The 27,292-nt window shown below is 44.9% G+C and overlaps 3 protein-coding genes across 6 annotated transcripts in view; 1 reads left to right on the top strand and 2 right to left on the bottom strand.

Annotated features, from left to right (window-relative positions):
- Positions 1–19,141, top strand: part of AFF4 (ALF transcription elongation factor 4) — a 91,915-nt gene extending 72,774 nt beyond the window's left edge. For all 3 annotated transcript variants that reach the window (XM_053672730.1, XM_037129918.2, XM_053672731.1), the window contains 9 exons: positions 607–847; positions 4,958–5,052; positions 5,674–5,737; positions 5,845–5,981; positions 6,824–6,895; positions 8,040–8,133; positions 8,956–8,999; positions 10,220–10,440; positions 13,458–19,141. In XM_053672730.1, the coding sequence (XP_053528705.1) occupies positions 607–847; positions 4,958–5,052; positions 5,674–5,737; positions 5,845–5,981; positions 6,824–6,895; positions 8,040–8,133; positions 8,956–8,999; positions 10,220–10,440; positions 13,458–13,585 (1,096 nt within the window). In that variant the 3' untranslated portion in view covers positions 13,586–19,141. The remainder of the gene's footprint in view (positions 1–606; positions 848–4,957; positions 5,053–5,673; positions 5,738–5,844; positions 5,982–6,823; positions 6,896–8,039; positions 8,134–8,955; positions 9,000–10,219; positions 10,441–13,457) is intronic.
- Positions 19,142–19,739: 598 nt separating this feature from the next.
- On the bottom strand, positions 19,740–20,732 carry LEAP2 (liver enriched antimicrobial peptide 2). The gene is made up of 3 exons (XM_037129919.2): positions 20,624–20,732; positions 20,294–20,433; positions 19,740–20,021 (listed from the first exon to the last, which is right to left on the bottom strand). Exons 1-3 carry the CDS (start codon positions 20,678–20,680, stop codon positions 19,985–19,987), a joined length of 234 nt encoding a protein of 77 aa, XP_036985814.1. The 5' UTR covers positions 20,681–20,732; the 3' UTR covers positions 19,740–19,984.
- Positions 20,733–24,740: 4,008 nt separating this feature from the next.
- Positions 24,741–25,997, bottom strand: LOC119037668 (cytochrome b-c1 complex subunit 8). Of its 2 annotated transcripts, none has more exons than XM_037129960.2 (3): positions 25,871–25,997; positions 25,572–25,739; positions 24,741–24,939 (listed from the first exon to the last, which is right to left on the bottom strand). In XM_037129960.2, the coding sequence occupies exons 1-3, from the start codon at positions 25,980–25,982 to the stop codon at positions 24,845–24,847; spliced, it is 375 nt and encodes a 124-aa protein (XP_036985855.2). In that variant the 5' UTR covers positions 25,983–25,997; the 3' UTR covers positions 24,741–24,844. The 2 variants fall into 2 exon arrangements, with proteins under 2 accessions (XP_036985855.2, XP_036985854.2); XM_037129959.2 differs by having other exon boundaries at positions 25,880–25,997.
- Between the last annotated feature and the right edge of the window lie 1,295 nt (positions 25,998–27,292).

The following is a 27,292-nucleotide window of genomic DNA, read 5'->3' as shown; positions in this document are numbered from 1 at the left end:
ATACATGCATGCCCTTTGCTGCCGGGTGCTTTCTAACATGCTCTTAGAATGTCTTTTAGCATGTATATGTCATGTACATGTACACCGATATGTACTGTCATGTACATATGTATACACATACATATAACATAGTGGGCACTTTTGCTTTTAGCTAATAGGGGTGGAAAGCATTTAAGGTTCAGTCTTCTCTGCTCTTTTTTAGTGAGCTAGGGGTAGGTATAGGATACAAATTAAAGGAAGGCTTTACCCCCTCCAGCTGAGTGACAGGCTTATCTGTAATTTGCAAGAGACTGATTGCTAATTTGTAAGCACTAATATCTTTTTTTACCATTCATCTTTCTGTTCAGTTAGTCGAGCAGCATTTATTGAATACTTGTTGCGTGGCAGGCCAGAGATTAGGCACCAGGCATACAACCATGGGGGGAGAAAAGCCAGACAAGATGCGTGCCCTCGTGAAATTTACAGCTTTGTTTTGCAGAAATCGTGTGTCCTAGGAATCTTATAGGGAAAAACAAATTTGTGTTGAGAGCAGTCAGAGAGAAATGAGTGAACTCAATCACCCCTCTGACCGTGTGGAGAAATGAGGCCATTCGTTTGGTTTGGCAGGTCAGCTAAGCAGAGTACATCCAAAGAGAAGGATTTGCTGCCTTCTCCCGCTGGGCCCGTTCCTTCAAAAGATCCAAAAGCAGAGCATGGCTCTCGGAAGAGGACTATTAGTCAGTCTTCTTCCTTAAAGTCAAGTAATAACAGCAACAAGGAGAACAGTAGCAGCAGCAAAAGCAGTTCCTCTACGTCAAAGCAAAAGAAAACTGAAGGGAAGACTTCCAGTAGCTCCAAGGAGGTCAAGGTAAGACCGGGGCCTGAGTCTTGCAAAAAGCAACTCATTGCCATGTGGCTTCTCCAAGGTGACACTGTGCTTTGAAGATTTTGTAAACATCTCATTAAATTTATAGGCCTGTGCATTTTTACTCTCAAAATTTCATGTTCTTGATAATAAACTTTTGCAGTGATCTGAGACCATGAAAGCAGCAAGTCAGCTAGCCACATGCCTAGTTGGAAAAGTTGATTGTGGGTAAACAGTTGTTTATGATCTAATTATAAATGGCTCCAGTTGCTTTTCTATGGTTTGAAATTGGATTGAGAATTTTTAAAATTGGATTTTACAAGCAAGTTATATTACATAAAGTGACAGAGCAACCATTTGGCTTTGATTCATGAAGAAGAAAAAATTCTTTTCATGTAGTTACTTGGCTAACTCAGCCAACACTGGAGTCCTTCCTAGAGCGTGACCGAATGCAGGGGAATGTTCTTACGTATGTGGATGGAAGTGAGTGCAGCCCTGGAAAACCTTCTTTGAACCGTCACCCTCAGTTTAATTTACCAGGTCCCTTTCATTGCTTTCTAAACCGTTCTGAACCAGGAGCATACTCTCTAACATTAAAGTTAAGAAAATATGTAGATTTTAGAGAATATAATTCAATGGATTGTAATTCGTTACTTAAGTAGGCAAAGATTTGAAAGTTGAAAAATTAGACTGTTTTAGGCAGTCAATCATGCTTATTAAATGTGGTACTTAAGTCTTTTAAATTGAGGTAATTTGAATTGGGAGCGTCTCCAGTGGAGACGCACCGAAGGCTCCTTCCCCAGCTGGGCACTCGTGTGAAGGAGTTGAGAGGGGCGGTCCTGGCGGCTTCCTTCACTGCTGCTCCCTGGCTCTGCTCTGTGTCCCTCCTTTAACTGCAGGAATGGGAGGCCTGTATGCTTATTTCTTGAAACCCAGGATCTTTTTCTTTTTAAGCACTCATTGAATAAGATCACTGCTCATTTGGCTTCTGTTATTTCATAGATAAAACTCATTTGCCTATTCTCTTCCTGATTGGTTTGTTAGCCTCTCAAAAGCAGGGATTTGTATCTTACTTGTTTTATATTTTATCCAGTGTTGAATGTAATAAGTAATCAGGAAATATTTGTTGGATCAGATGTAGATATTTGGTACTCTTGTTATCGACAGACTAGAGATCTCTGTATGAGAGATCCTGATCACTTTAATTTCAAGATCTTATGGCACTTACCACTTGTTAAAAGTGTTACTGTTAGTCTTGGCGATTTCACATTTAAATAATTATATATGGGCTTATTAAAGGAAAATACTTTCTTTTTATTTTTCTTATTGATTAGAGAGGGAGAGAGAGAGAGAAACATCAATTTGTCATTCCAATAATTCCTGCATTTGGTGGGAGATTCTTCCTGTATGTGTCTGGACCTGGGCTTGAACCCTCAATGTCAGTACATCAGGACAATGCTCTAACCAGCTGAGCTGCCCAGCCAGAGCTAAAGAAAAATCTTTAATTTAGTTAGAAAATATGCTATTTCTTATATCAACTAAAGAAAAATCAGCTAATAAGGCAAACCAAAATTACATATAATTTTTTTCCTAGATACTTGATAGTATTTATGAAATTAGCATACAGCTGTTAATTGTAGTGTTTTGTATGCTTTTAATATCTGTAACATCTTATATTCCTCTTATATTCTTAATATTAGCTGTGTGCTTTGTGTCTTTCATTCTTATCAGAAGCTTATCAATTTTACTTGTCTTTTTGAAAAAATAGCCTTTGTTTTTGTTAATTCTCTGTAGTTTATCCCATTTTCTATTTCATTAATTTATATTCTTTATAACTTCCTTTTTCATTCTTTTTGTTTGTTTTGCTATTCTGTTTCCTAACTTTTTGAAACGGATACCTCATTTATTTTTAAATTAATTTTAAGCCTTTTTTCTTTCTCTACTAAAAACAGATTATATATTTCCCTCTAAATACTACTTTAGCTGCATTGCACACAGTTTGGTCCATAATGTTTTTGTAACTCAGTTTAAAATGTTTTCTAATTTCCATTTTCACTTCATCTTTGACCAACAAGTTATTTAAAAGTATATTACTCAGTTTCCAAACATACAGAGATTTTCCAGTTACCTCTTGGTTAGTCCTGCTACCTCCATTGCATTGCAGCCAAAGAGTGGTCTGCATGGCAGTAAGCTTGAAATTTGCTAAGGTGTGCTTTGTTCTTAAGCGCACATGGGAGATTTTTAAATGTCCTCTCTTTGTTTGAATAGAGTGTATATTCCACAGTACATACACCTCACTGGGGACAGGACTCTGTAAAACCCAGTCAGCCATGTTTTCAAGCCTCCGCTGTGCTGGCTGACATTCTGTCAGTTCTGTTGTTATTTTCTGGGAGAAGTGTGTTTCATGCTCCTGTTTTTCCTCCAGGCATATAAGGTTTCTTTTTATAATTCTATCATTTTTTTTACATTGAAATATACTTTATACATAACATATCAGCTTCAGGTGTACAACATAATGTTTCGATACATGTATATTTTTGAAGTACCATAATCACTACCATAAGTCTAGTTAACATCCATCACCAGACAGTGATTTTATATTTCAGACATACAATTTTTATATCATAAAGTCTATTGAAATATCTGGATTTTTTTTTTTTTTTTTACTTTTTGGAAATTTCAGTTTTCCTTCAATAAAGCTAAAGTTAGGCACTGTGAGTCTAAAAGCTGTCCTAGTAATGTTATGTTGCAACTTGATATTCAGGAAGCCATTGCATAAATGTGCAGATTTGACCATAAAGAGCTTGGAACTTTATCAGAACTCGGGACTTTTATTTTCTTTCCTTGAAGTAAGCTGTAATGAGTGGAGCGGAAAAGCTCATCATATAAGAAAATAGGCCCTGGCTAGTGTAGCTCAGTGGATTGAGCACGGACCTGTGAACCAGAGGATTGCGGTTCGCTTCCCAGTCAGGGCACATGCCTGAGTTGCAGGCTGGTTCCCTGCAGGCCAGTTCCCAGCAGAGGACGCATGAAAGGCAACCATACATTGATGTTTCTCTCCCTCTCTCCTTCCCCTCTAAAGATAAATAAAGAAATAAAATATTTTTAAAAATTAAAAAAGAAAATAGTTACATGGTTCCTTTTAAGTAGATTTCAAGCACCAGTAGTAAAATTATTTATTACTGGGTTTTCTGATGTTAAAACATTCATGCATTTGTATGGGAAAGTCTGCTTATTTAGATGCTTTATTATAGAAAGTGTACATTCTATAATGTAGAGGACAGGGCTAGATGGAGAAGCAGTCCGTCCTGGCCCATAGGGCTGTGTTGATAGAAGGCAGAATAGAGTTTAAGAAAGTGGTTAGCCTCTTGAAATCTGACAGATCTGGATTTAAAACCCAAATTCTAGGAATGCCACTTAAAAGTTGTTTGAACTTGGGGCAAGTTACTTAGCCTCCGTGAGCCTTTTTATTCTGCCCTCCTAGCAGTGCATACTTCATGGGGTTGTCGAAGGGGTGACGGCCGTGCTAAGTAGTTCACTCACTTAGTGCCTGGTGAGTAGTTAGTAAGCAGAGTAAATGTTAGGTGTTATTGTTACTGTTTTTATTGGTCAGTAATTACAGTAAATTTTGTCTTAAGTAATGCTGTTATTTTGATGTTGTATCTTAATTTTTTTTTTTTAAAGACTGTATTTACTTATGTTTAGAGAGAGGGAAAGGGAGGGAGAGAAACACTGATCGATTGCCTCTCTTACAAGCCCCAGTGGGCAACCCAGGCGTGTCCCTGATGGGTAATCAAACTGGTGACCTTCCACTTTGTGGGACGACACCTAGCCCGCCGAGCCCCACCGTGTACTACTGTGCTAGCAAGTGCCTCGGCCACTGCCAGGCACGCAGGAGACCCCTGATGTTACAATGAAAATGTTTTGTTTTGTAAAATGGATTCAATCTATAAAAAAACATGTTTAAAACCTGAAATTGAAAAATTTCGTAACAAGAAAATTAATTACTGACGTAAGTGGAGTTTGTTTTCTTTTACCAGTGGCTCAGGAACTAGTTTTAGTTTAATTTTAATCTCCTCACAATTTTGAACATATGTCCTTTTTTTTGGTCAGGAAAAGGCTTCACATAGTTCCTCTAACTGTCCTACAGCTGCACCGACCCCTGACGCCCCCAAGCCTCGGAGAGCAAAGCTCACCTTCGATGACAGGTGAGATTAATAAGGTTTTTACGCATTCAGGAAATCGCACCAGTCGGCATATAAAAGGCTCGTTTTAATTTCTGTCAGTTGCCAGAAGAATTCATACTTGTGTTGTAATTTACAGAATAATCAGATTTTAATTTGAAAGGCACCCACCTGCCCCAAGTATTGCTCCTTTGACTGAACCCCACGGCTCCTGTGGGGGCCTGAGTGGCATGTCTCCCGCAGAACCCCACTGCTGCTGCTTCCGGCACTGTTTAAAATCGGGGCTTCTGTAACTGTGTGAGAGTAAAGTGGGTGTCCCTTCTGTTTTGGTAAAAGATTATTTCTCCTGTTTAATCTTCTATTTACTCTAAATTTCTCATCGTGGGTAAGTTAGTATTTAATACTAGGGCTCTTGATTTCTGTTTCCTAGTAGAAAAATGTTGCCATGAGTTGGCCAGAACTATTTATGCTCTCAACCCAATGTAAACATTTATCAGAAAAAAAAACAGAATCAAACGTCTTAGTAATGGCTGGTTTTCTTTACTTGAAGACATGAAAACTGAGGGATGCTAAAGACTAAAATGAACTAGTGTCATTTTAGGAAAATATTTATCACATTATTTAAAATTAAAATTTGCATTGCAGAAATTACTCAGCAGACCATTATCTACAAGAAGCGAAAAAGCTAAAGCACAATGCAGATGCATTGGTATGTAAACATTCTCCTCACCTTGCCATATTTAATCAGATTGACTAAAATCTTCACTGGCGTTTGTTCCCCTGCCACTCTCATTGCCTCCTCTCTCCTTTCTTCAGTCCGACAGGTTTGAGAAAGCTGTGTACTATCTTGATGCTGTGGTGTCTTTCATTGAATGTGGAAATGCGTTGGAGAAAAATGCTCAGGAATCCAAATCCCCGTTCCCTATGTATTCAGAGACGGTGGAGCTCATTAAGTAAGTGGGGAAACTTGCCATATCGGTGGCAGTACTGTTTCTCTGGTCTGTCTGTCTGGGAAGGGGCTGATACAACTAAACAGTCTTGCACTGCGTAACAGTGTTTTGGTCAACCTCAGTCCACATATACGGTGCTCCCGCAAGATTATAGTGGAACTGAAAAATTTCACTCTCCTGGTAGAGTGGATCCGTGGCAGTGTCATGGATCCACAAAGCGCAAAGCTTTGTGTGTATTGATGCTGGTATAAACAAACCGCCTGTACTGACTGTTTCATGCAGTTACATACTGTACAGAACACTTGGTGGTTTAGGTATTTACTGTACTTCTTACCGTTATCTTAAGTGTGCTCTTCCTACTCAACACAAAACATGTTCACTGTGAAACAGTTTGCCACGTTACTCAGGCAGCTGCTTCACACATCTCGTGTTCACTCCTTCTCTTAACTGCATCATTTTCTCTTGCACCTGATTTACTCTTGTGGTGTTTTGTACAGTAGCGGGCAGGCCTGTGCCTGGGAGCTGGAGGCTGGAGGCTGTGCCGTCCAGCCTAGGTCTGTGGTGGGCTGTACCGTCTGGGCTTGTGTGAGCGCACGTTAGATGTTCACACAGTGCTGAAATTGCCTTATGACAGGAACGTGTCCCTGTCGTTAAACAACATGACTGTGTGTAATAGAGCTAAAGAGAATGCTTCATCCTTTGTTGTGTTTGTATAGGGAGAGCTTGGTATGTCAGTGGGTATTTTTGCCTTTATGTAGGTTAAATTCTAATGTTTTCAGGATTAAGAAAGTCAGAAGATCAAGTTGAAATTCTTTGTGTCATTTGTTTGTTACTTTAACTCGCAGATACACGATGAAGCTAAAGAATTACTTAGCACCAGATGCCACAGCTGCAGATAAAAGACTCACAGTACTTTGGTAAGTATTGTATATTCTCATCTCTCCTAAATGACAGGCACTTCCATGATAAATCGTTCTGTGTATGTGCTTCTGAAAGTTACCCTTGAATCAGCATTCTGTGACCCATGTGTAAATCTATTCTCGATAGGCACAGTAGAAAATAACTCGAAATTCTTACTGAAAGGTTTTCATAGTTGACAGTCTTTGATCCACTGTCCTCTTGACAAATGCCTTCATAGGGTGGTATTAATAAGAACTGTGCGTTGTCTTAGTGGTCACTTTTCTGGGCTCTTCCTTTAGTGTCCTCGCTTACCATTCACACACATGAGTATGCCCTTCCTAGGGAGCAAACGTTTGGCTTGCTCAGAGTAAAGAATGTGGTTGGTTTGCTTGTGTTTCGGGGAGATATAGCAGCTCCGTATTACAGGAATTCCCTGTACCTGGCACTGTGTTTAACAGCCGGGAGTGCAGCTGCAGGTAAAACTGGCATGGTCCTGTCTGTCGTAGAGTCTAGTGTCTAGTGCGGGGAGACAGAAATTAATCAGACAACCACAAGTATTAGGTAAGTAGTGTGAAAGGGAGGTATATGTAGCGGGAAGAGTGCAGTGTCGGGAGACCTAGTCTTTAGGTAGAGGGGACACTCGCAGAGGCTGGGCCATGCAGCGAAACTGGAAACTGGAGGAACCAAAGATGACAACCGATGGGGAGGGACAGTGACTGAAGAGTTAGGCAGTGACAGGGCCCTTGAAAGCCATGTTAAGGCTCATATATATTACCTCACAGTTGTAGTATTTATAGTTGAGTCTACTAGTTTTTGTTTAATTTTAGATTACTTAGAATTTGATGTAGAGTCTGCTCCTCAATGATTTTTTTTTAAATGCATGTGTTGCAATTATGGGTTGGGTCCTGTGCTTGAGGCTTTAATTTTTGAGTGTCTACAAACAGGCTAGTCCTAGGACTCTTTCCCTTCTCACATCCTTAGGGTGCTTGCCAGAATAAGAACACAGCCTTTGGTTTGGCCTGAGAGTTAGTGTTGTTGCCCTTGTGCCTGGGTCTGCTCACACAAGCCAGCTGTGCACTTGTGCACGATGCAAAGGTGGTCTGTGCAGGTGAGGCCCGAGTGTGTTGTCCTGTCAATAAGCTGCCCTTTCCCATTGACCAGCCTGAGATGCCAGTCGTTGCTGTACCTGAGGCTCTTCAAACTGAAGAAGGAAAATGCTCTGAAGTACTCGAAGACACTGACAGAGCACCTGAAGGTAGGTGTGCTGAAGAGGAAGGTCTGTTTGCTGGGGGACAGATTTGTAAAGTCTTCTGTCCTCTCCTCTCCCCAAAAGTGCCCTCATGTTTCACATGCCACGGCGGGAGGGGGCAGGGGGAGCTGCTGTTTGGGAATTTCCCAGTAACTTTGAGGTCTCTTGGTAAGTTTTCAAATGTACATACATATTCAATTGTAGAACCAACCTGTGTAGCCATATTCAACAGTGCTTAATGCTCACTGGGCGTAGGCCATCTTTATCATGAAGCCTAACTTACACTTTTAAAGTGGTCTTTTGTATTCACTCCCTTCTTTCCTTAGACTTATTATAGTTTTCTAAAATATCTATGATGATTTTCTTTAATAGCAACACATAAATCTTCTCAAATCCTGCCCTGATTATGACTTGGAACCCGTCAGTAGCGTATCATTGCCTGGAGGGTCAAGTCCAAGCTTCCTACCCTGACCTGCAAGGTCCTTGGTGTCTCTCTCTCTTGTTCATCTAAACCTGTGCTCCGGGGAAGCTCCACGGGTCACACACTCTCTCCTCTGCAGCCTTTGCACGGCGTGGGGCTCCCCTCTCCCTCTTCCTTTCCTCTTCACTGGCCTGAGTGTTACTGATTCTTTGTGCCTCACCGAAGTCTTCTACAACACTCCAGCTCTTATATAGAACTTATTTCTACTGCATATTTACACAAACGCTTTTTTTAAAAATTTACAAGGCATCTTACGATCGGTTCTGTCCCAGTGCTTTTGAATATATTTAGTACTTTATAAGTAGGGTTTAAAAAAAATTGTTAAGTACATTTTATTTTCTCCACAGAATTCTTATAATAATTCTCAAGCACCATCACCTGGTTTGGGAAGGTAGGTCAATTTTATTCTATAAAATATTATTTGGGACAAGTTGTTTATTTTTATGCAAAATGGAATTGGATAAGGTCTAATTTCCAAAAATGGTAAGATGAGACAAACTTTTAAAAAATTGGTAAGATGGTTTAAAAAAATCTCTAATTAAGTATTTAAAAATATTTTATCTTTTTTATAAATTGAAGTAGGATAATGAACATACTATTATAAAGATTAGAGAGGAGGGGCCATTTCATCTGCAGAAGTCTGAGTTTTTACAGCACCTTTCCTCTTCTGGAACGTCGGCTTCTGTAGTCACTCGGGTTTTGATCACGGTGGGTTTGTCTTCACTGAAACCCCGACCCACTAGAGTTCAGTGACAGAGGCCTGGTTGTGGTCTCTTCCATCTCTGTGTCACTTTCATACCGCGCTTCCCCCAAAGGGAGGAGAACTACTGCAAAACCTTTTTCTTAGGTTTACCTGTTCTGTTAGTGTGTTCCTGGTAATTGGCATTTTGTCTTTGCCCTTACGCGGTTTCTTAACCAAATTTATAGTGCCAGAAGTGCAGATAAAAATATTTTTAACAAATAGCTTCCTCCTCCCAACTTTTGTTTGATCTTTCTTTCTTTCTTTTTTTTTTAATGGTCTGGGGCATGCGTGTCCACAAATTTTCGTATTACTGAAACGAACCTGCCAGCTTTTCACATGTGTTTTCTGAGAAACGTGAGTGACAGGAGTTTGAGGTGATTGCAGTCCACTGAGAAAGTGGCACTTCTCTGTCAGCTCTGAATAACTCAGTTAAATTAGGAAAGTACCAGAAATTAGGGAACGCAAAGTAGAATGTCACATCTGCCACTCACATTTTTTGTGTATGCTGACTTGTTAATTCCACCCAACTTTTCACAAAACAATTTGAAAAGTACCCATCGAAAGTATGCTGAGCTGGAAGTGAGACCATCTGATTGAGTCTTTGAACTATGAACATTCCTTTCCCATCTCTTGTTCTATTGCCATTTATTAAAACAATGAGTTAAGACAAAGTGATAATTCACAGTGGTCTTCAGTGAGTGAAATACTTATTTAGAAGAAATTGAACTTCTCTGGGACCCCTTCTAAGCCTAAAAGAATCTTTAAATGCTAAAAACCTTCATATGGGCTCTCCTTAAAGCCCACAGTACGTTGATTTCCTCATGTTTACCGTACCTGTACGAACAAACGTCCTGTCTCTTCCTCTGTAGCAAAGCTGTTGGGATGCCTTCCCCTGTTTCTCCAAAGTTGTCACCAGGCAATTCGGGAAATTACTCTTCGGGGGCCAGTAGTGCTTCAGCAAGTGGCTCTTCGGTGACCATTCCACACAGAATCCACCAGATGGCAGCCAGCTATGTGCAGGTCACATCTAACTTCCTCTATGCCACAGAGATTTGGGACCAAGCGGAGCAGCTTTCCAAAGAGCAAAAAGGTGGGGTGAGCTCTGGAGAAACTTTCATGATCTAGTGTTAAGTAAGCGTCTGGGCTGCATTTTTAGTTTATTCTCTAGTCTAGAGTTATAATCTGTTCGCTGATTTCTGTTGCTTAGCGGTCACATCTAATGGTCTGAATTTGGTCAAACATTCACTCTACTCTTGACACAAACTAAACTAAAAACAGTTTTTGGTCTAACACAAATATGCCTTTGTTCTGGTATGTTAAATGCAGCTCATACTACTAAAAGTAATAAAATACATGCTCTGTTCTAGGGTGCTTAACAGTAAGATTGGCTATAGGCACAGGATCACATCCAGAAATGTTACACATGTGAGATATCGTAAGAAAGTGTTCATACTGAATGTTTAGGTATATTGGGGGAAACTTATGTGGTACTACAAAATGAATAGATTTCTAGCATTTGAACTATATATATATGTATATTTTTTAAAATTGATTTTAGAAAGAGGAAGGGGGAGAGAGACACAGAAACATGGATTTGTCGTTCTGCTTTTTTATGCGTTTATTGGTTGATTCTTGGATGTGCCCTTGACCAGGGATCAGACCTTGGCATGTCTGATGACACTCTAACCAACTGAGCTACTGGCCAAACTCTTAACATTTTTTAATATCAGATCATTTGAAACTTTGTACTTTAAGTTTGCTATTTCCCAAATTAAGAACAATGAAAATTATAAAGTATTTAAAGACCTCACAGAGGAGCACGGTATAAATACTTGTTATTTCAATGGATGTTATTAGCATATGCCTGTGTGTGTAGCATCTGTTCAGGTCGATCCTTTGTGGAGAAACACTGAAGTAGTCAGTCGGGTGTTCTTCTGTCACAGAGTACATTCGATTACCAGGCAGTCAGATGAAAATGAAAGATTCCTATTTCTAAAGACGGATGGTGGTGAAGAAAGTTGGAAGAGGCACCTCAGCGTTTAACATGAAGTTGTGTTTCTAAAACTTACTTTGTTTTTAATATTTTAAATGTTGTCAGTATTGCTCAGAAACCATCACAAACCTGAAATTCTTCTTTAGTCACCGCTGCTTTACTTTCCATTCTTCTCCCTAATTCGACTTTTGTGGCCTCTCTCCCCCTCTCCTCTCCCTGTTGCTCTGCCCTCTGCTCTCCCAGTCCCCTCCTGTCTCTCCCCCCCCTTTTCTTTCTTTTTTGTATGACAGTTTTTCAGTGTGGACCAAAGGAAACAGAGTGACATAATGAACCCATGTACCTTTCACTCAGCTTCAGCTTCACTAACACAGCGTTTTGCTAATCACGTTCCATCTCTCTACCCAGCCCCCCATTCTTTTCCCCTGGAGTATTGTAAAGCAAATACCAAATCATGACCTTCTGCCCGAATACTTTAATATGTGTCTTTAGGTGATAGACTTTTCTTTTTTTTATCCTCGCCCAAGGATATACTTACTGATTTTAGAGAGAGGGCAAGGGATGGAGAAAAAGAGGGACACATCAGTGTGAGAAACATCGATCAGTTGTGTTTCCTGCACACCCCCACTGGAGACTGAACCCACAGTCTAGGCTTGTGCCCTGACCAGGGATTGAACCTGTAACTTTTGGTTCATAGGACAACACTGACCAACTGAGCAGCACTGGCCAGGGCAAATGATAGACTTCTCAGAAACACGGTCACTGTGGCTTCATCACAGCTACCCAAATTAACAGTGACTCCTGTGTACCCTCTTATACCTCGTCCACCGTCAGACTCCTCTGCTGTCTCGGACATGCCCCCTTTTAACAGTTGATTCAGTTCAGACAGGATCTGAACACTCACTGATCAGTCTCTTAAGCACCGTCCCCTCTCCCACTTTTTTTGTGGCTGTGCCATCGATGGTCGGGGAGAAACTGGGCCGTAGACTGTATCGTATTCTGCACTTGCTTACTTTCTTGTGGCGTCATCTGGCTTGCTTTTCTCTGTCCCCTTTATTTTCCTCATACTGAGAGGCCTGGTTAGACTCAGGTTTATTATTTTAGATAAGAATGTTTCATAGGTGGCACTCTAGATTTTCTGTTACGTCATAGTGTGAGGCCTACAGTGGTTAGCTCTTCTTCAGTGATAATGAAATCTGACCATTGATTCACTTCTGTGGTGTGACCCTGACTCATTTTGATGGAAGATTTCCTATTAAACTTTAACATGTGCTTTAGCATCTATGGATGATCATTACCTACATTTATTATTCCATTAGGAAATAGAAAATGCCTCAAGAATTTTATATTTTGATATTCCTTCCACATTAACTAGCTGGCATTCTATAAAGAAGACCCCTTTCTTCTTAACTGTTTCATTACTTCCCGCCCCGTTTGGGTAGGCCCATCTGCATCATGACAGCGACCCCTTTTGTGTATCGGCTCTCTGTCGTCTGAGGTCTGGTGCCTCTGACTTCTCCCATCGTTGCACTGGAATCAGATGTTCGGGCACTATTCCCCCGCCTCCACACCTGCCGCATGTGCACCTCAGCCTGTATTTGCTCACGTGGGGAGAATCCTTTCACTTCCATCCCTTATGTTCTTAAGCTGTTGTCTGAAACGTGGGACTGACCAGCGGTGCAGGACGTGTGACTGGGGCTGAAGGGCCAGACACAGGCCGCTGTGAGAGTCTGACCTCACGGGGGCTGACACGGGCAAGCGTGCAGCTCACACAAAAAACGGGGCATGGGGAGGTTTTGAGTAAGAATGTGTTGTAGCGCTAAGTATCCATTTTAATAATGTTTACTGTATATTAACAATTTATAATTTCCATCAGTGGAATTCTGCTTCTATGTATAACGCTTCATTTGTGATCACATGGTTCATTTAAAATGTTTTGTGACTTAAGGAACAAATGTGACTTGAGAGCCTCCCTTCTAAGTTGTGGACAGTTACTTCAGTGTGGGAGGGTGTGGGTTTTGACTGCACGTGAATGCGTTTTGTAGCCTAGACAAAAAAATTTAAAGTAGTGATTCTGAAGGAGTACACGTCATTTCACGGGTGTTTTGGTTTTCTAGAATTCTTTGCGGAACTGGACAAAGTGATGGGCCCTCTCGTCTTCAACGCGAGCATCATGACTGACCTGGTGCGCTACACCCGGCAGGGGCTGCACTGGCTGCGCCAGGACGCCAAGCTGGCGTCCTGAACGGAACATGTTCTCCTTGCCTCTGATTTTCTCCACAACACTGTGTTCCATCACGAAGGAAAACTGCCACACATGCCACCCCGTCGACACCCAGACTGAGGAGTGGTGTCCCCCTCCCTATCCACACGTTACTGGTTTTTATAGCCCGGAGCCGGCGTGTCCATCGGGCCCCTTCAGTCGTCCCCGTGTGAGAGGTTGTGTGAATGCTTTTAAATCTGCAGCGTGTTGATCGGATGGTTTCAGTGAACTGTAATAAGATGGAAATCCAGTTGCGATTCATAACTAATCCATTGAAAATCTATTTATTTTAATTTTTTTAAGTTCCCACATTGGGGCTAGTTTAAAACTTGGTTATTTCTGCCTATAAATTTAGCCTGTTAAATATTTAGCGTAAATTTAATGTAGGTATTTTTTATTTATATACTTCGGGAGTTTTGTTACCTATCATACCTTCTTTGGTAACTCTTCAAAGAGTAATAGTTGTTGGTTCATCTGAAATATGGACGTGTTCTTTCTGTACCTACTACCTGATAATATTTCAAATCTAAACTACAATTTTATTAATGCAGAATTTATACTTAGTATTAAGGATATTCTTCTACATGTGAAAATCACTTAAATAGGAGACGCCAGCATTCTTCATGGGTATAAAAATGAAACCTGTCAGGTTTGGTGTGCATTATTCCAAGAACTGTGAATGTGTGTTAATAACACTAACAACCACAAGGTGACTACAGTGTGCATTTAATGCATTACAGAGGGGGGCAGGCAGACCTTCTAGGGGAAGCATATACGAAGGGTTTCATAAAAGGACAATCTGGAACTTTATGGATTTTACTAAAACTATGTGTTTTTTTGGGTTGCTAATTATTTGACACTTGATTGGAACAGAGCAAAGGATGATCAGACTTGAAAGTTGCTGCCTATACCGTTTTCACTGATGATGTGTAAAGGACAAAATCTCTCTTCAGAACTCTTGTTTCAAAAACCTTCTTGCAGGCAGTGATGGGGACAGGAGTGAGCTGGGGCGCTGGTGTGTGTGCTTTTGTTCTATAACCCGAGAGTTCTGATGCCTGATGCAGAGGTGATGAGTCCCTCCTTTTAGACTTGTTTTGTAATTAGTCCCTTTGTACTATGAAGGCCCTTATCAGTGATACCTGTTTTCTGATTCAGAAGATTCACACTAGAAAAGTACCTAAGTTGGTTCAGTGTGAGCTCTCTTGGGAAGGGGTGGGGAGTTAGGGGTGTTGCTTAAAAAGCCAGCTCTGTAAGAGTCGTCTATTCAAGTACCTTTTCCCTAAGGTGCATATAAGAGTCAAAGGTGAGAAATACGTCCTCTGTCTTGTTTTTATTGCCCCTATCATGTCTGGTGTGCCTTATAAGTCTTACCTTCAGTGAAGACTGTTTACAGATGAAGTCTCACACTAGGACCAGAGCCCACACACACACACACGCGGCTGGTCTTCTGCAGTGACCGTGTTAGGTTCTCTCTCCTTTCTAACTCTTCCTTTGGGGTTGCTTAAAGATAACTTCTTTCAGAAAAGCTGTTTTTTTGGTACATGATTTAGTCTAACCTATTGAACAATGCTGCTTCAAAATATAATTTGCCCTTCTCCCCATTCCAAAAACGAATCCCTTCAATCAGAAAAAAAAAAAAGGATTATCCTGTCATTTACGGATGATTGCTAAGGCTTGAGATGGAAGAGAAGGGATAGAAAAATCCCTGGGCCCAGTCAGTGCAGTGGAGTCTGTGTTGGTCTCTCCCACGCTTCCTCCTGAAGCTAGAGACCTTCCGTTGTCCTGTGGCCTCCTGTTTGTAGAGCTTCTTAACTACTTTGGAGCACAAGTTGTTTTTGCATATCATCCAAGGATATTTACCAAGTACATTGACCTTTTTTCCCTTCGAGAAATAGCCTCAGATGTCTAACTTAATCTTTGTGTGTTTTAGGAACAGTTTTCCTTAAGAGGACAACTTCTCAGTGACCGTGGTAGTTATTTAAGAAGAAACCCGCCACTGTTGGCCCAGTGGGCATGTGCCCTGGCCTTCTCTGTCCCCTCTGACCCCGGCTCCCTCTTCCGCAGTGATGTCCTAGAGATGGGAGGAGTGTCCTGAGCTTTAGACCAGCAGCAGCAGTAGCAGCAGCAGCCTCTGGGCACCCCATGTCCCGGTGCGCTCTGGTCCCTTGTGTGTCCTGAGAGGCAGCAGGAGAGTTTTCAGCGTAACCCTGACGTTTCGTTAATGCAGAGGTTCCCGTGTGTTTTATGGTGCTGCTTTAAGACACTCTCTAGAACTGTGTCAATTTTGAGAGAATGCATTTCTCAGGCTGTGGTGGGCTTTTCTTACCAGGTGGTAATGGGCAGTGGATCAAAGTCCTATCCTAAATAATTGAATTTTTAAGGTAATGCATTGTCTGTGGAAACACCACTCCCTCTCCTGAGTCTATCCCAGAAGCTCTGTGTCTTAATGGGCTCCGGCACATGCTTCAGGCTCCATTACAGGTGACCCTTCCTCTTCCTCAGTAGTTGTTTTGGTGTTCTCCAGCCATTTACAACTGACTTTGACAAGTGGTTAAAAACTCAGTCTGAGACTTGTACTTAATATATAGCCAACTCTAGAAATAGCAGCTCTTTACGACACTCTGTCCACTGCTCTGTAAGGACCACATTTGTGCGCCAGCAGGCAGCAGCCCGCACCTCTGGGCGCCTCCCAGGCAGCCAAGGAACAGACCGCAGTGGGTGAAGCAGGGGCACTATAGCCTTGCAGCACGGGCTGGGCTGCAGGGCGCTGCCCTCTGGGCCCATGAGCTTCTACCGTCCAGCCCGTGCCCAGTCTTGCTGGGGATCATTCAGCCCATTTCTTGTCTCAGTGCCACCTTTTTTTGAGGCAAGTAGCCAAGAACTGACTTTAAAAGCAATGAATACTTCCAGTAAATGCATAGTTGTAAGTCACTGAGGAGCGGGAAGGTTGCTTGTCACCAGTTCTCTGGCGTAAAAGCATCCAGAGCAGCGTGTGCACATGCCTGTGCTCCGAAGGACACACTTGTGGCTTCGTTAGATTCACTGTTGTTTTTAATTGTTGTTTGTTTCCTCTGAAGAAAGGTTGACCAGCTAGCTCAGATAGCATCATTTTGTGTCAAATGACAGAAACCTCGGGAGATGATACCTTTATTGAATGAGCTTGTGCGGTGAAGCAAGCACCTCCAGAAGGCACCTGTGCTAAAGGGACGTCCTGGCCCTGGAGGCCGGCCGCACCCTGTGGAGTCTCAGAGCAGCCAGCGGGCTCTGCATTCCACGGTGCCTCGTGGTGCAGGGGAGAGGCACGCTGTGCCCTCTGCGAGGTGTGAGGGTGTGCAACTTTGGACTTTAAAACTATGTACACATGCTTTATATATATGTATGTATGTATGTATGAAACATGAAATTAGTTTGTCAAAAATGTGTGTGTTTAGTATTTTAGCTTAGTGCAACTATTTCCACATTATTTATTGAATTGATCTAAGACACTTTCTTGTTGACACCTTGAATCTTAACGTTCAGGGGTGCAATGTGTATTCCTTTTAGATCTTTAAAGCTTAATTCCTATGATTTGTAGTAAATTAACTTTTAAAATATATTTGAGCCCTTTCGTAGAATATTAGGGCTCCTACAGGGTGGGAAAGATTTTAATTTTCCAGTTGTTAATTGGACAAAATGGCCTCATGTATTTTGAATTATAGGAGTTTGCTTCTGGGTCTCAGGAACATCTACTGGGAATGGCTGATTTTAGGCAGATTGTGGTGATGTTTTTAAAAACAAACAAAACCTAAGAAAATTGAGAATGCATCTCAAATCTATCTATATATATACTCCTATAACTTGTGTTCCCTAATTACGTGGAACGTAGACTTCATTTCAATGTCATATATCAGTGTGTTGGAGAGGCAGACTTTTTTCCAATAATAAATAATACTGCACATTTAAGGATACTATTCTGTAAGGTAAATAGAAGAGTCCAGTACGGAATGACTTGGAATATGGAGTAACAGGAGGCCACATTGGTCGTGTTTGTGGGGAAACTCGGTTTAGACCCCCTAAACCCTGGAACAGGCTGGCAAGTGACAGGAAGCAGGTTTTAATAGTTCGTCAAGCAGTTGCCGACTCTACTCAGTTGACCCTGTGGTTAAAGAGAACGTACTGTCTTCAGAGAAGGGAATGGGAAGACTGTCCAATAAGTTTCTTCCCTTTGGTAGAATTTGGGCACAGAATAAGGCATCAGAGTTAAGTCTAAGCCAAGTCGTGTAGACCTGAAGCATCATGAAGTAGCCCAACCAGTCCTCGTGGTGAAGATGACTTCTGGGAATGTCGCAAGTGACCTCTCCTTGCCACCATTGCTCAGCTGAGCCTCCATTGCTGTTCTTTAAACAGAAACAAAAAGGCTCTCTACATAAGCATGGGGGGAAAACCTCCCACTCAGAAATTCTAGTAGTGCTCAGTGTTGACCTTTTCCTGCTTGCGCATGGAGCTGCTTTTCAGCTTGTCACCACTGCGATTTCCTACCTGCTCTGTTCTTCTCTGGAAAATGCGTATCTCTTTGGAAATGCTGCCTTTTGAGTCAACGCCATGATTATCCATGCTGTTGAGTTCGTTGTTGCTGTTCAGAAGTGTCCCTATTGTACAACCTTACGCACACACCTGGCAAGTAATTGGCATGAGCATTCAACAGTACTGGGGGTGGATGGGGCGGGTGGGCAGGGCTCACCGCCGGAGCTGGCCCGAGCGCCAGTGCCTGAGCCAGCACCGGCTCTGAGGACCAGACGTGGGGTTGGGGAAGCACAGTACGAACGTTTCTGTCTAGCCTCCGCTTTGAATGGTTTTAAGAAATTTTGTATATGGAGGATGGAGATGCTTATATATTTATTGAAAATCCTTTTATTTGAAATTAAAGTTATTTGGTGAATAATGGTTTGATATTTGGGGAGGGTTTTGGAGGGGAGGTGGCACCGCCGATCAATTGGAAGCCTCGTTGATTCCGCAGAAAGGTACTGTTAGTGTCCGATCGGAGGCCTTTGATTTGTATGTGACCCAGGTCTGTGTTTTACATTTCTCTTACCCAGAATATTTAGGCATCTGACATTTTCAACCAAAATTTCAATTATATACTGTGATTTTTATTTGTTGCAATATGTTAAAATTTCAGAGGTACTTTGGGGTTCAAATGCTAGGATTTCTAAGTCAGTATGTGCATTTCACATAATAAAGCTGTTAATGGTGAGCAAAGTATTATATACTAACTAGATTTTTCCACATCTGTATAGTATATTATATGTATTTTGTGGTATTGAGATTATAGAAAGTTTAGAGTGTCAAACATGCGTTTAATGTGTATTTTTAAATAAATTTATGGCAATTAAAATATTTGGAGACAAGGGTATCACATTTCAATTTGTAAAGATCTTTTTAACTCTCCTGTGTCATTAAAGATGCTTTGTATAATGCCAAACCATAGCTGGAGAACTAAGTTTAATAAACATCAAATAGATTTTCTGTATTAAAGTTTATAAGCACTGTCAATGCTCACTCTGCCCTTCTCGTGTCCTTCCTGTCTTGCGTTTCAGGGCTCAGTGCTCCTCTCCCAGAGTCTGGTCCCTCCACACGGATCTCGCTTTCTGATCGCAGAAGCCTGTGCTCTTCTGGCCCCTGGGCCCTTGCACATAGATCAGGGTTCGCCCTGCTCCAAGAGAAAGCTCAGACAGACCCTTTTTGCTCCTCTTGGTGCCTCGGGCTTTTACTTTTTATTAAACTAGGTTCTCTTCCAGTTCTGCCTTCTGTTCACTCGCAGGCAAACTTGGGCACGTCATCAGGTGGCTGGTGCCAACATTGCCGTCTTTGGCACCTTACTGAAGAGTTCCTTCACAGGGAGTGCAGGGCAGGGACCCAGGGCCACAGCTTATGAACTTGCCGATCACACAGCTGTTACTAAACTTATGCCTGTAGCCTGCCGTCGTGGCCTTTTATTTCTTGAACAACAGCGTTAACTCTCACTGCTTTCGTTACTACTCACTATTAATTTTCAAGACAGGGGTAACACATTGTCATTAGGCAAAGCCGTTTTCTTCTACAGCGTACAAAGTGAACCCTTACTCCCCTCCAGAGCTTAAATTCCAGACTGCCAAAATTTCACGTTTGAGGCGTTTAATAGTATACGTAGAAAAATAAACTCTAAATTGACAAGTTAAGATACAGTCATCAAAACATCAACACTCTAAAAAGAAACGAAGACCAATTTGAAGCAAACATCTGTCTTTAAATATTAAAAACACGAGATGGCTTCACCCAAGTGTCTCTAGCCAGTGTGCAGTGAGCCAGTGTCCATAGAACAGAGTGTGGCTGTGAGTGCTGTCCTCTCCCCTTGTCCGTGCGTCACTCCTGGGCCACGCTTAGGGAACAGCGTCTCTTTCTAAGGGAAAAGAAAAGGTTTTTAAGACAACGGTAGCAGGGCCCAGAGCCACCCTGCCGTGTCCTCCCTCTGGTCGCTCCCCAGGGGGAGCGCCACTCTCATGGCATCTGTGTGGCGCTGTCTTTGGCTCTTAACTCCTGAGGGGAGGGATCCTCCAAGGCACGCCCAGCCTCAAGTCCTCATCCCCATTTTGTTCTTAGGCATGTGTGTGCTCATCTCTGCCCAGCTTCCCAGGCCCCTGGCTCAGCCGTGCTCCCGGGCTTGTGGGTTACCTGCATAGCCTGGTGACACACTCCGAATCGTCCCGGCAGGAGGCCCCAATGGGCCTGAGGGAAACCCCTCTCCAAAATGGGGTCATTCTCCGCAGCCTTTTCTTCGGTGAACTCAGTTGCCACACTGGGGAGCCATCTGCCTGTAGGGCAAAGACACACTCCCCTCAGGTGTGTGTGGAAGAGTGGACCCCCTGCTGCACGTCTCGGGAGCGGGTCATTCCCAAGACGCTGTAGACTGAGCAGAGGCACCATTCCTCGGGACCGAGTCTGGCTCGAGTTCTGCGTGCAGCACCACCCTCCCCGCACATCCTCACTCGGATCTTTCCTTACCTGGCCCGACAGCAACAGGCAGACCATGAGCACTGCTAAGAGTTTGAGGTGCCACATCTTGATGGGGCGGGCGTTGGAGCCTGAAACCCCGGGACAGTTCCCACTTCCTTTTATAGACTGAAATCGGCCTCTCTCGTGGTTGCCAGGTGGGAGGGGGCAAAGTTTATTTTTGCAATCAGGGATTTAATAAGTTAATGTCTACCAGAGGAATGTGCTCAAGGCCTGCCTTTCAGGCACGTTGTATTTACTGATCCCTGATCTGGACTTTGAGTGATTATGTTGCTGGCTTGGACACTCTCACCTATTTTAGCAAAAGTCGGCACTGCCCCTCCCCTGTGAGAGCCACCTGAAGCCATTGAGGGAAGCTAGGCACCTAGCCACATGGAGGTACCAAAATAGCTCAGTGAGATCACTTTAATCAAAATAGAATTCTGAAAGTAAGGTCTTCAGAAAGAGTGTTGACCCTTTCCGACCTCGTCTAGGAAAGAGGCACTGGTCTCCTTACAGGCAGGTGAGACCGGCCCCTCCCTGCTGTGGGATGATGCAGCAGCCAGCGGCGTCTGCAGTGCCTCCACCCCTCATTTGTGTACATAGACTGTCGCCCTAATTCTCTGCCCAGACCACCTCCCTAGAAGAATGCAGACCCAGCTGTGGGAAGTCAAAATCATGTCTGTCCTCTCCCCGGGGAATGGCCATCAGGGCTGATGTGGGACTTAGGTAAACCACAGGTGAATTGAATGAATGAGTATGGGCTGATTTCTTTGTTTTGAGGGAGCGAGGGCCCCTAAAATAGTGGGAGAGCTTGTGCTGGTAACAAACCACATTGCAAACCCTTGAATTCTGGGCTTTCCTCTTGATGGGTGACCACAGCCTCCTCAAGGGTATGTCCTCCCCACAGCTTCAGGGAAGCAGGCCTAGGGCTGAACCGTCTCCAAAGCCCAAAACTCCTGCTGCCTTCTTGGGGCATGGACCTAAAGCATGAGTAGTTATGGATAGTCGTTAAACATGGGCATTTTAATAAATTTTGGGGGGGAAAGGTGTGAATTCTGAGTAGGGAGATTCTAGGACTTCATATCTTATGACCTAGAAGGATTAGTCAACAAAACAAATGCAACAATTCCTTCTCTGCCTGCTGTCTCTGTGAAAACTGCTGCAACCTGTTCCCAGGGCCCTGTGTCCAGAGGTTGGGTATTGGGAGAGAGCCTGCCTGTTGGCCAAGGAAACGTGGAGGAGCTGCAGGACCGCTGGAGGGGAGTGGAAGGGTGCCAGTCCTGCCAAGGGAGAAGAGGGTGGGATGGAGGACCTCAGAGCCGGGATCCAGCAGGATGTGGCCCCAGATCTATCCGTCCCGGTTCCAGTCCTCAAGGGACCTTGGAGCCAGGCCTGGAAGGAGACACCACTGCTTGCACTTGAGGGACTTTGAGAAGCAGACCTCTGCCAAACCCACCTAACCATTCCTGCAAGTTTGTGGCTGGTTAGCTGTTCCTTCCCTTTACCCTGAGCTGGGGTCCTGAATGCCTCCAGGTAGGGGCTAGCTAGGAGCTCCTGTGGGGTGGGGACGAGGCTATGTGGTGACCTAGTGAACATTGGGTAAGAACAAATCCGATTAGATAAGCAAAAGACCGAACAACGTGATGTCCTGGAGCCTGTTGGGTCTGTGGACTTGGTGCCAGCCTCCCATAATCAGCCTGTAGCCACGTGCGAAGTGAGATTTGAAATGGCTCATCCCAAAGGTGGGTGCTTCTCCTAACCCTCCGTTCCTGTACTCCAAGCAAAGCCAAACTAGCCTTTTGTGTTAATAAAGCCAACACCACAGCCAAGGGGAGGGTCTGTGCCCCAGTGCCCTCCCTGTGCACAGAGGAAAAGGGGAGCATTCTGACAACACTGCAGAACCCTCCGTGGCTCATGCCTCCCTCTTGTCTGCCCCCTCCTCCCAAAGCAAAAGAACCACCAGTTAGTGCCGGTGGAAGGAACCACTGTTCGGGAAAGTATTTCAACACAGGTTTAAACTACCCCTGCTCTTGTTTTAACTGTGGAGCAAAAGTCAACCGTTTAAACAGAGTGGCATCTGGGCAGCACTACGCTGAAGTGGCAGCTGTCCACAGCCAGTCTACACCCCGAGTGGTGGCGAAGGCCTATTCCGGAATTTCGAGAAGAACTAAAATGTCACAGGCTGTCTGCAACCAAGTATTTTGCTGACTGAATGAACACACTATTACACGGTCCTCCCTCCAGGGAAAGGCCTAAGCAGCCTGTATGAATTTCAGCTGTAAGAATGCTTGGCGATGGGGTCATTGACCACAGGCCAGCCCGTCCCCTCTTTGGGCTTGGGTGTCTTGTCCTGTCTGTGAAGTAGGAGGTTCCTGAGGCCTCTCAGGCACTGGCATTTGGGGGTTCAAGTGACGAAGTTACAAGAAAGTGAGACTGGGGTATGTTTGATAGTTTATAGCTTGGTTAGCTCTGAACACAGCTGCCAGGGATTTCCTGCTTTGGAGGCAAGAATAGCCTGGGATGAAACAGGAGAAAGAGGCTGGAGTACCTGAACAGATGTTTGAAATACATTCCGGGTGGAGAGGTCGTTGGGGTTTGGCAGTAACTGGAAACTTCTGTGCTGTCCCTGAGCAGGAGGCGCCTAATGAAAAATGAAAGACTTTCTCCTGAAATGGAGAAATGTTTCCAGGTAAAATTTCAACGAAGGGTCAAAGTATATCCACTTTTAGCTGGCTGGAACTGGCAAACTTCTGGGCCTGCAATAGCAGAGCTGGAACTCGAAGCCTTTTGGCTACCAGAAGAGTTCCCTTTGCCACGTCTGCAGCCCAGAGGTGAAAGCTCTGGTTGGCACAGGGACGCTGCTGGGTGAAAAGGGCAAAACGAACAAGTCGTTGTGCCCCCAGTGGCGGGTGAAGGAGCTGCACCCAGGCCTGGGCGCTCCAGGTGGGTGGGTTATAGGCACTGGGGCCCACAGCAGTGGCCCCTTAAGAGACTTCACCCGTTTTCCTTTTCTTTATGGATTTCTACACGTAGTCCCTAAAATGAACCCAGATCCCGGAGCACGTGCAGGAGCAAGGAACTGTGACGATTCCCCACATTCTACCAGCCACACAGAGCTCCATGCCCCAAGTTCAGAGGGATGCCCTTCGTTGAGAGGCGGGCTCAACAGAAGCCTTGGACAGTTTTATCTAAGAGCAGGAGCTCAGCACGTGCAGGGTTTACAGCTGGGGCTTTTTTGCAGGGCACTCTGGAGTGAGAAGGGCCCAGACCAGTGGGCTCAGTGCTGAGAAAGGCCGTTTGATTTTCAGCTGCTATTTCCAAAGGAGTCAGACTTGGAGGGCTCGCCTTAATTTCTGCATAGGGCTGTCTTCAGCTGTGGTGTCGTATTTGTTTCTTTCAATTAGGTCTCTGGTTGAACCCTCATGATAGTTTTTTTAAAAAAGCTTTTTATTAATTCAAAGGCTCTAGAATATGGGTAAGTTTTTTCCATAAAAGGCCAGAGTAAATATTTTAGGGTTTATGGGGCATGTACGGTTGAACACCATTAGCAACCTGGGTACAAATAGCAGGGCTTGGAGGTCAAGGGGTGACCCCTCCCCCCCCCTTTATAGCTATCTCAGGCTGGGGAAGGGCTGCTGTAGCAGGAGAGGCAGAACAGCATAACTTCAGGGGCACGGACTTCAGTGCCTGCCACCGCCGCCTTTTACTGCCTTTGTAATTGTGGGCAAATACTTACCCTACCCTCTCTGTGCCTGTGGGCTCATCCGCAAAATGAGTGTAATAATGGTAGTTCAAAGGTAGTTCTGAGGTTTAAAAGAGCTTATTTGTGTAAAGGGCTAAAAAGAGTACCTTACAGTAATTACAATATAGTTAGGTAGTTTTATTCTAATTATAGGAGCAGAGGACAGGAACCAACACTCCCCCGAGCCCTGCAACTAGCCAGCTCTCAGGAGCAGCTGCAGCTACTTTCCCATAGATCACACTGAGAGCAAGGGGCGCGCCCCATTCCTTCACCAAACTCCCAGAGCAGAAATTGATCAGGGCTCCTTGGGGAATGGCCTTCATTAACTTGAACATTTGCAAGTCGCACCAAGGATTCTGCTCACAAAAACGCAAAATCACAACATCGCAGCCTGAAAGAAGTTTATTGTGTCTTCAAGACACTACAGTGTGGACTCCTCCCAGAGAACAGTCTTTCGGAGACAAGGAACCATCCTCCAGACCCCTCGCTCAGCTGTCATTTTCATAGGCAGCCGGGTCCTTCCTCCGGGATCTCTCGAACTCCTGGGTCCCCCACGTGTAGATGAGGTAAAACGCCACAAACGCTGTAAAAACCAAACGGGAGAGAAAGTAGTGAGCACATACACGACCAAGGGGTTCTCGTCCTCTTCTCCGAATCAACAGATTCTGCCCTCCTGTTTCTTGTTTTCAAAAATGTCGTTTTTAAACCAGATGATGAAGAAAGGGTAACTAAGCCATCTGATGAGCGACCAAAGAGAAGGGCACCTAGGGAACTGGGTCATCACACCTTCCCTCTCTTTCCCCTATGGCACACTTAACATATTTAATGTAAACGGAAAGAGACAAAACAGTAAAAAATTTTGATTAACGGAGGTAAAATTAACAGGAGCTTTACCATTTAACCAAATTCGCAATGTTGGGCCACTACCACCACCATCTGCCGCACATTAACACAAAACAGATCGTTGCCAAGAAAGAAATGGGTGAAGATGACCTCAGAGTGAGGTCATCTCTCTCGGAGACGGAGTCACGCAAGTGACCTTGAACTTACGTCCTCCGTGACTCGGTTTCCTCATAGGTAAGATGGAGACGAAGATTTGACTAGTTCAGCATCCTGAGGAATTTTCAGGAGCAAAACGTGTGTATGGCGAGTGTGTACGGTGGGTATCCACAGCAGCCCCCAGACCCCCACCCCCGCCCCCGCCAAGACACTCACGCGGCGCGGCGCGAAGGATGGTCGCCTGAATGCGGCGCAGCAAGTTGGGAATGCCCTTGCTGAAGTAGTGCGGGAAGGCCTGCTGCTCGAAGGGCGACAAGCTATAGCTGATCACATGCCGCACCCGGGACAGCTTCCCGAACTCGCGGCCCATGGTGGCGGCGGCGCCTGCAGGACCAAGGGCGGACAGAAGCCGGACTCAGCCCTGGGCCGCGCCGCCTGCACCCCGACAGGCCTCGTTGTCCACCCCACCCTCCCGGGGGCCACAAGGACCGCGCGACCGGACCCCACTCCCGCACCAGGGTCACCTCGCCCTCCACAGTTGCGGAATCCACCGGCCTCCTTTCGCCACTTCCGGTAGAACCGGAAGCTGGCCTGGGAGGCTGGGCGACCACTTCCGGGGCATACCATTTCCCTCTGTTCCCGGGGAGGGCGCCGCTGCCCCCATTCTGGAGGAAAGTGCGGTGGCCACGCGACTCTGGGTGGGCGGTGCCTGGGCCGGCTGTCGCGGGGGCTCAGCGGCCCCCCGGGCTCCTCCCCGGGCTCTCGCCCTTCCCGTCAGCCCTCCGCCTTGCCGTGGGGTGGCGGGGAGCCGCTCTGTGCCGAGGGGGACAAAGGTGACGAGAAAGGGGCTCGCGGACCCGAGGGCCGCGCTGAGCACCTGCGAGCCCTGCATCTGCCGAGAGCGCCCCCAGGCTCGAGTGGCCGCCTTCCCCCGCAGGGAGCGCGCGGTTCTCTCGGTCTGGGGCGGCGGCCCAAAGCTTGCTCGACCGCAGTAGCGAAACTGGGGACTCAGGTCCCAGGCCTTCCTGGCCACCGTCGCCTGAGACTACCGCTGGCGGGGTGTAGACCCAGGTCGAATAAAAACGTTTCCGCAGAACGAGCCACAAGAGCCTCGCCCCCCCGCCCCGCAAATTGTCGAACAATTGATTAAGGGCTGTTAAGTGGCGGCAAGAGGGAAGGACGAGGCCACCCCCATGGCACACAGCTCTCCCCACTTCCCCGTCTCCCCGAGATGGTCGGGGGGGTGGGGGGTGAGGTCGCGGTGCCCTCTGTTCTCCCCCTATCTTCCAGAGGGAGAGGCGAGGCACGGTGCCGTGGGGCGTTAGAGTGTTTTCGGAAGGCTCTTTCTGCTTAAGGACACCTTTGCCCTGTGCAGCTGGCTGTCCTGCTGGCTGCCGTGTCTGTGCATGTGTCGTCATGGCATGGCTGGCTATGTCATCTATAGGACTAAGGTTTTCAACAGTTTGGGTGTGTTTTATAACCCTGCTTCCTAGGTAGCCAGCGGCCAGGTAGGCTTGGCAGGCAAGGAACTTAACATTTACAAACACACCTCAGTTTTACCATCCTAAGTGGTGCACAGACTGGTTCAGTATCTAGTACCGGGGAGTGTGGGTTGCCTTTTTGCCAGCATGGTCTCTGTAGGGGTGGCCCCTTGTTTCTGCCATTCATGGCGCGCCTTCGTCTCATTTTTCTAAAACGTGATCTCTAGTCTGGTCTCAGCTCCAAGGCACACAAATACTTCTAACAGTTAAGAACAGTAATACCCTAGGAAATTCGACCACCATTTGAGTGACTAAGAAAATAGTGAGTCAAGTTTTCATGTACTTGCCAGCACCTGCGAACATCTCTAAACCTTTCTACCAAACTGTGTACAGGTGAATGTGCAGAGAAAGACATCAAGAAATTATATTTAAAAATGAGTCAAATTTAAGGTGATG

The sequence above is a fragment of the Artibeus jamaicensis genome, unplaced genomic scaffold, assembly GCF_021234435.1.
Source record: "Artibeus jamaicensis isolate MK-2021 breed Jamaican fruit bat unplaced genomic scaffold, CSHL_Jam_final contig_786, whole genome shotgun sequence".
NCBI lineage: Eukaryota > Metazoa > Chordata > Mammalia > Chiroptera > Phyllostomidae > Artibeus > Artibeus jamaicensis.
This window is presented reverse-complemented; position numbering and strand designations above follow the sequence as displayed.

Bases quoted from the DNA above. Each gene is read 5' to 3' on its own strand.
- LEAP2 (XM_037129919.2), bottom strand. From the start codon at position 20,680: ATGTGGCACCTCAAACTCTTAGCAGTGCTCATGGTCTGCCTGTTGCTG. The intron at 20,434-20,623 runs GTAAGGAAAGAT...TTTGCCCTACAG, and splicing joins GCCTGTTGCTGTCGGGCCAG to GCAGATGGCTCCCCAGTGTG. The intron at 20,022-20,293 runs GTAACCCACAAG...CTTTTCCCTTAG, and splicing joins TGTGTCACCAGGCTATGCAG to AAAGAGACGCTGTTCCCTAA.
- LOC119037668 (XM_037129960.2), bottom strand. From the start codon at position 25,982: ATGGTATGCCCCGGAAGTGGTCGCCCAGCCTCCCAGGCCAGCTTCCGG. The intron at 25,740-25,870 runs GTGCGGGAGTGG...TTGGTCCTGCAG, and splicing joins TGGAGGGCGAGGTGACCCTG to GCGCCGCCGCCACCATGGGC. The intron at 24,940-25,571 runs GTGAGTGTCTTG...TGGTTTTTACAG, and splicing joins CATCCTTCGCGCCGCGCCGC to CGTTTGTGGCGTTTTACCTC.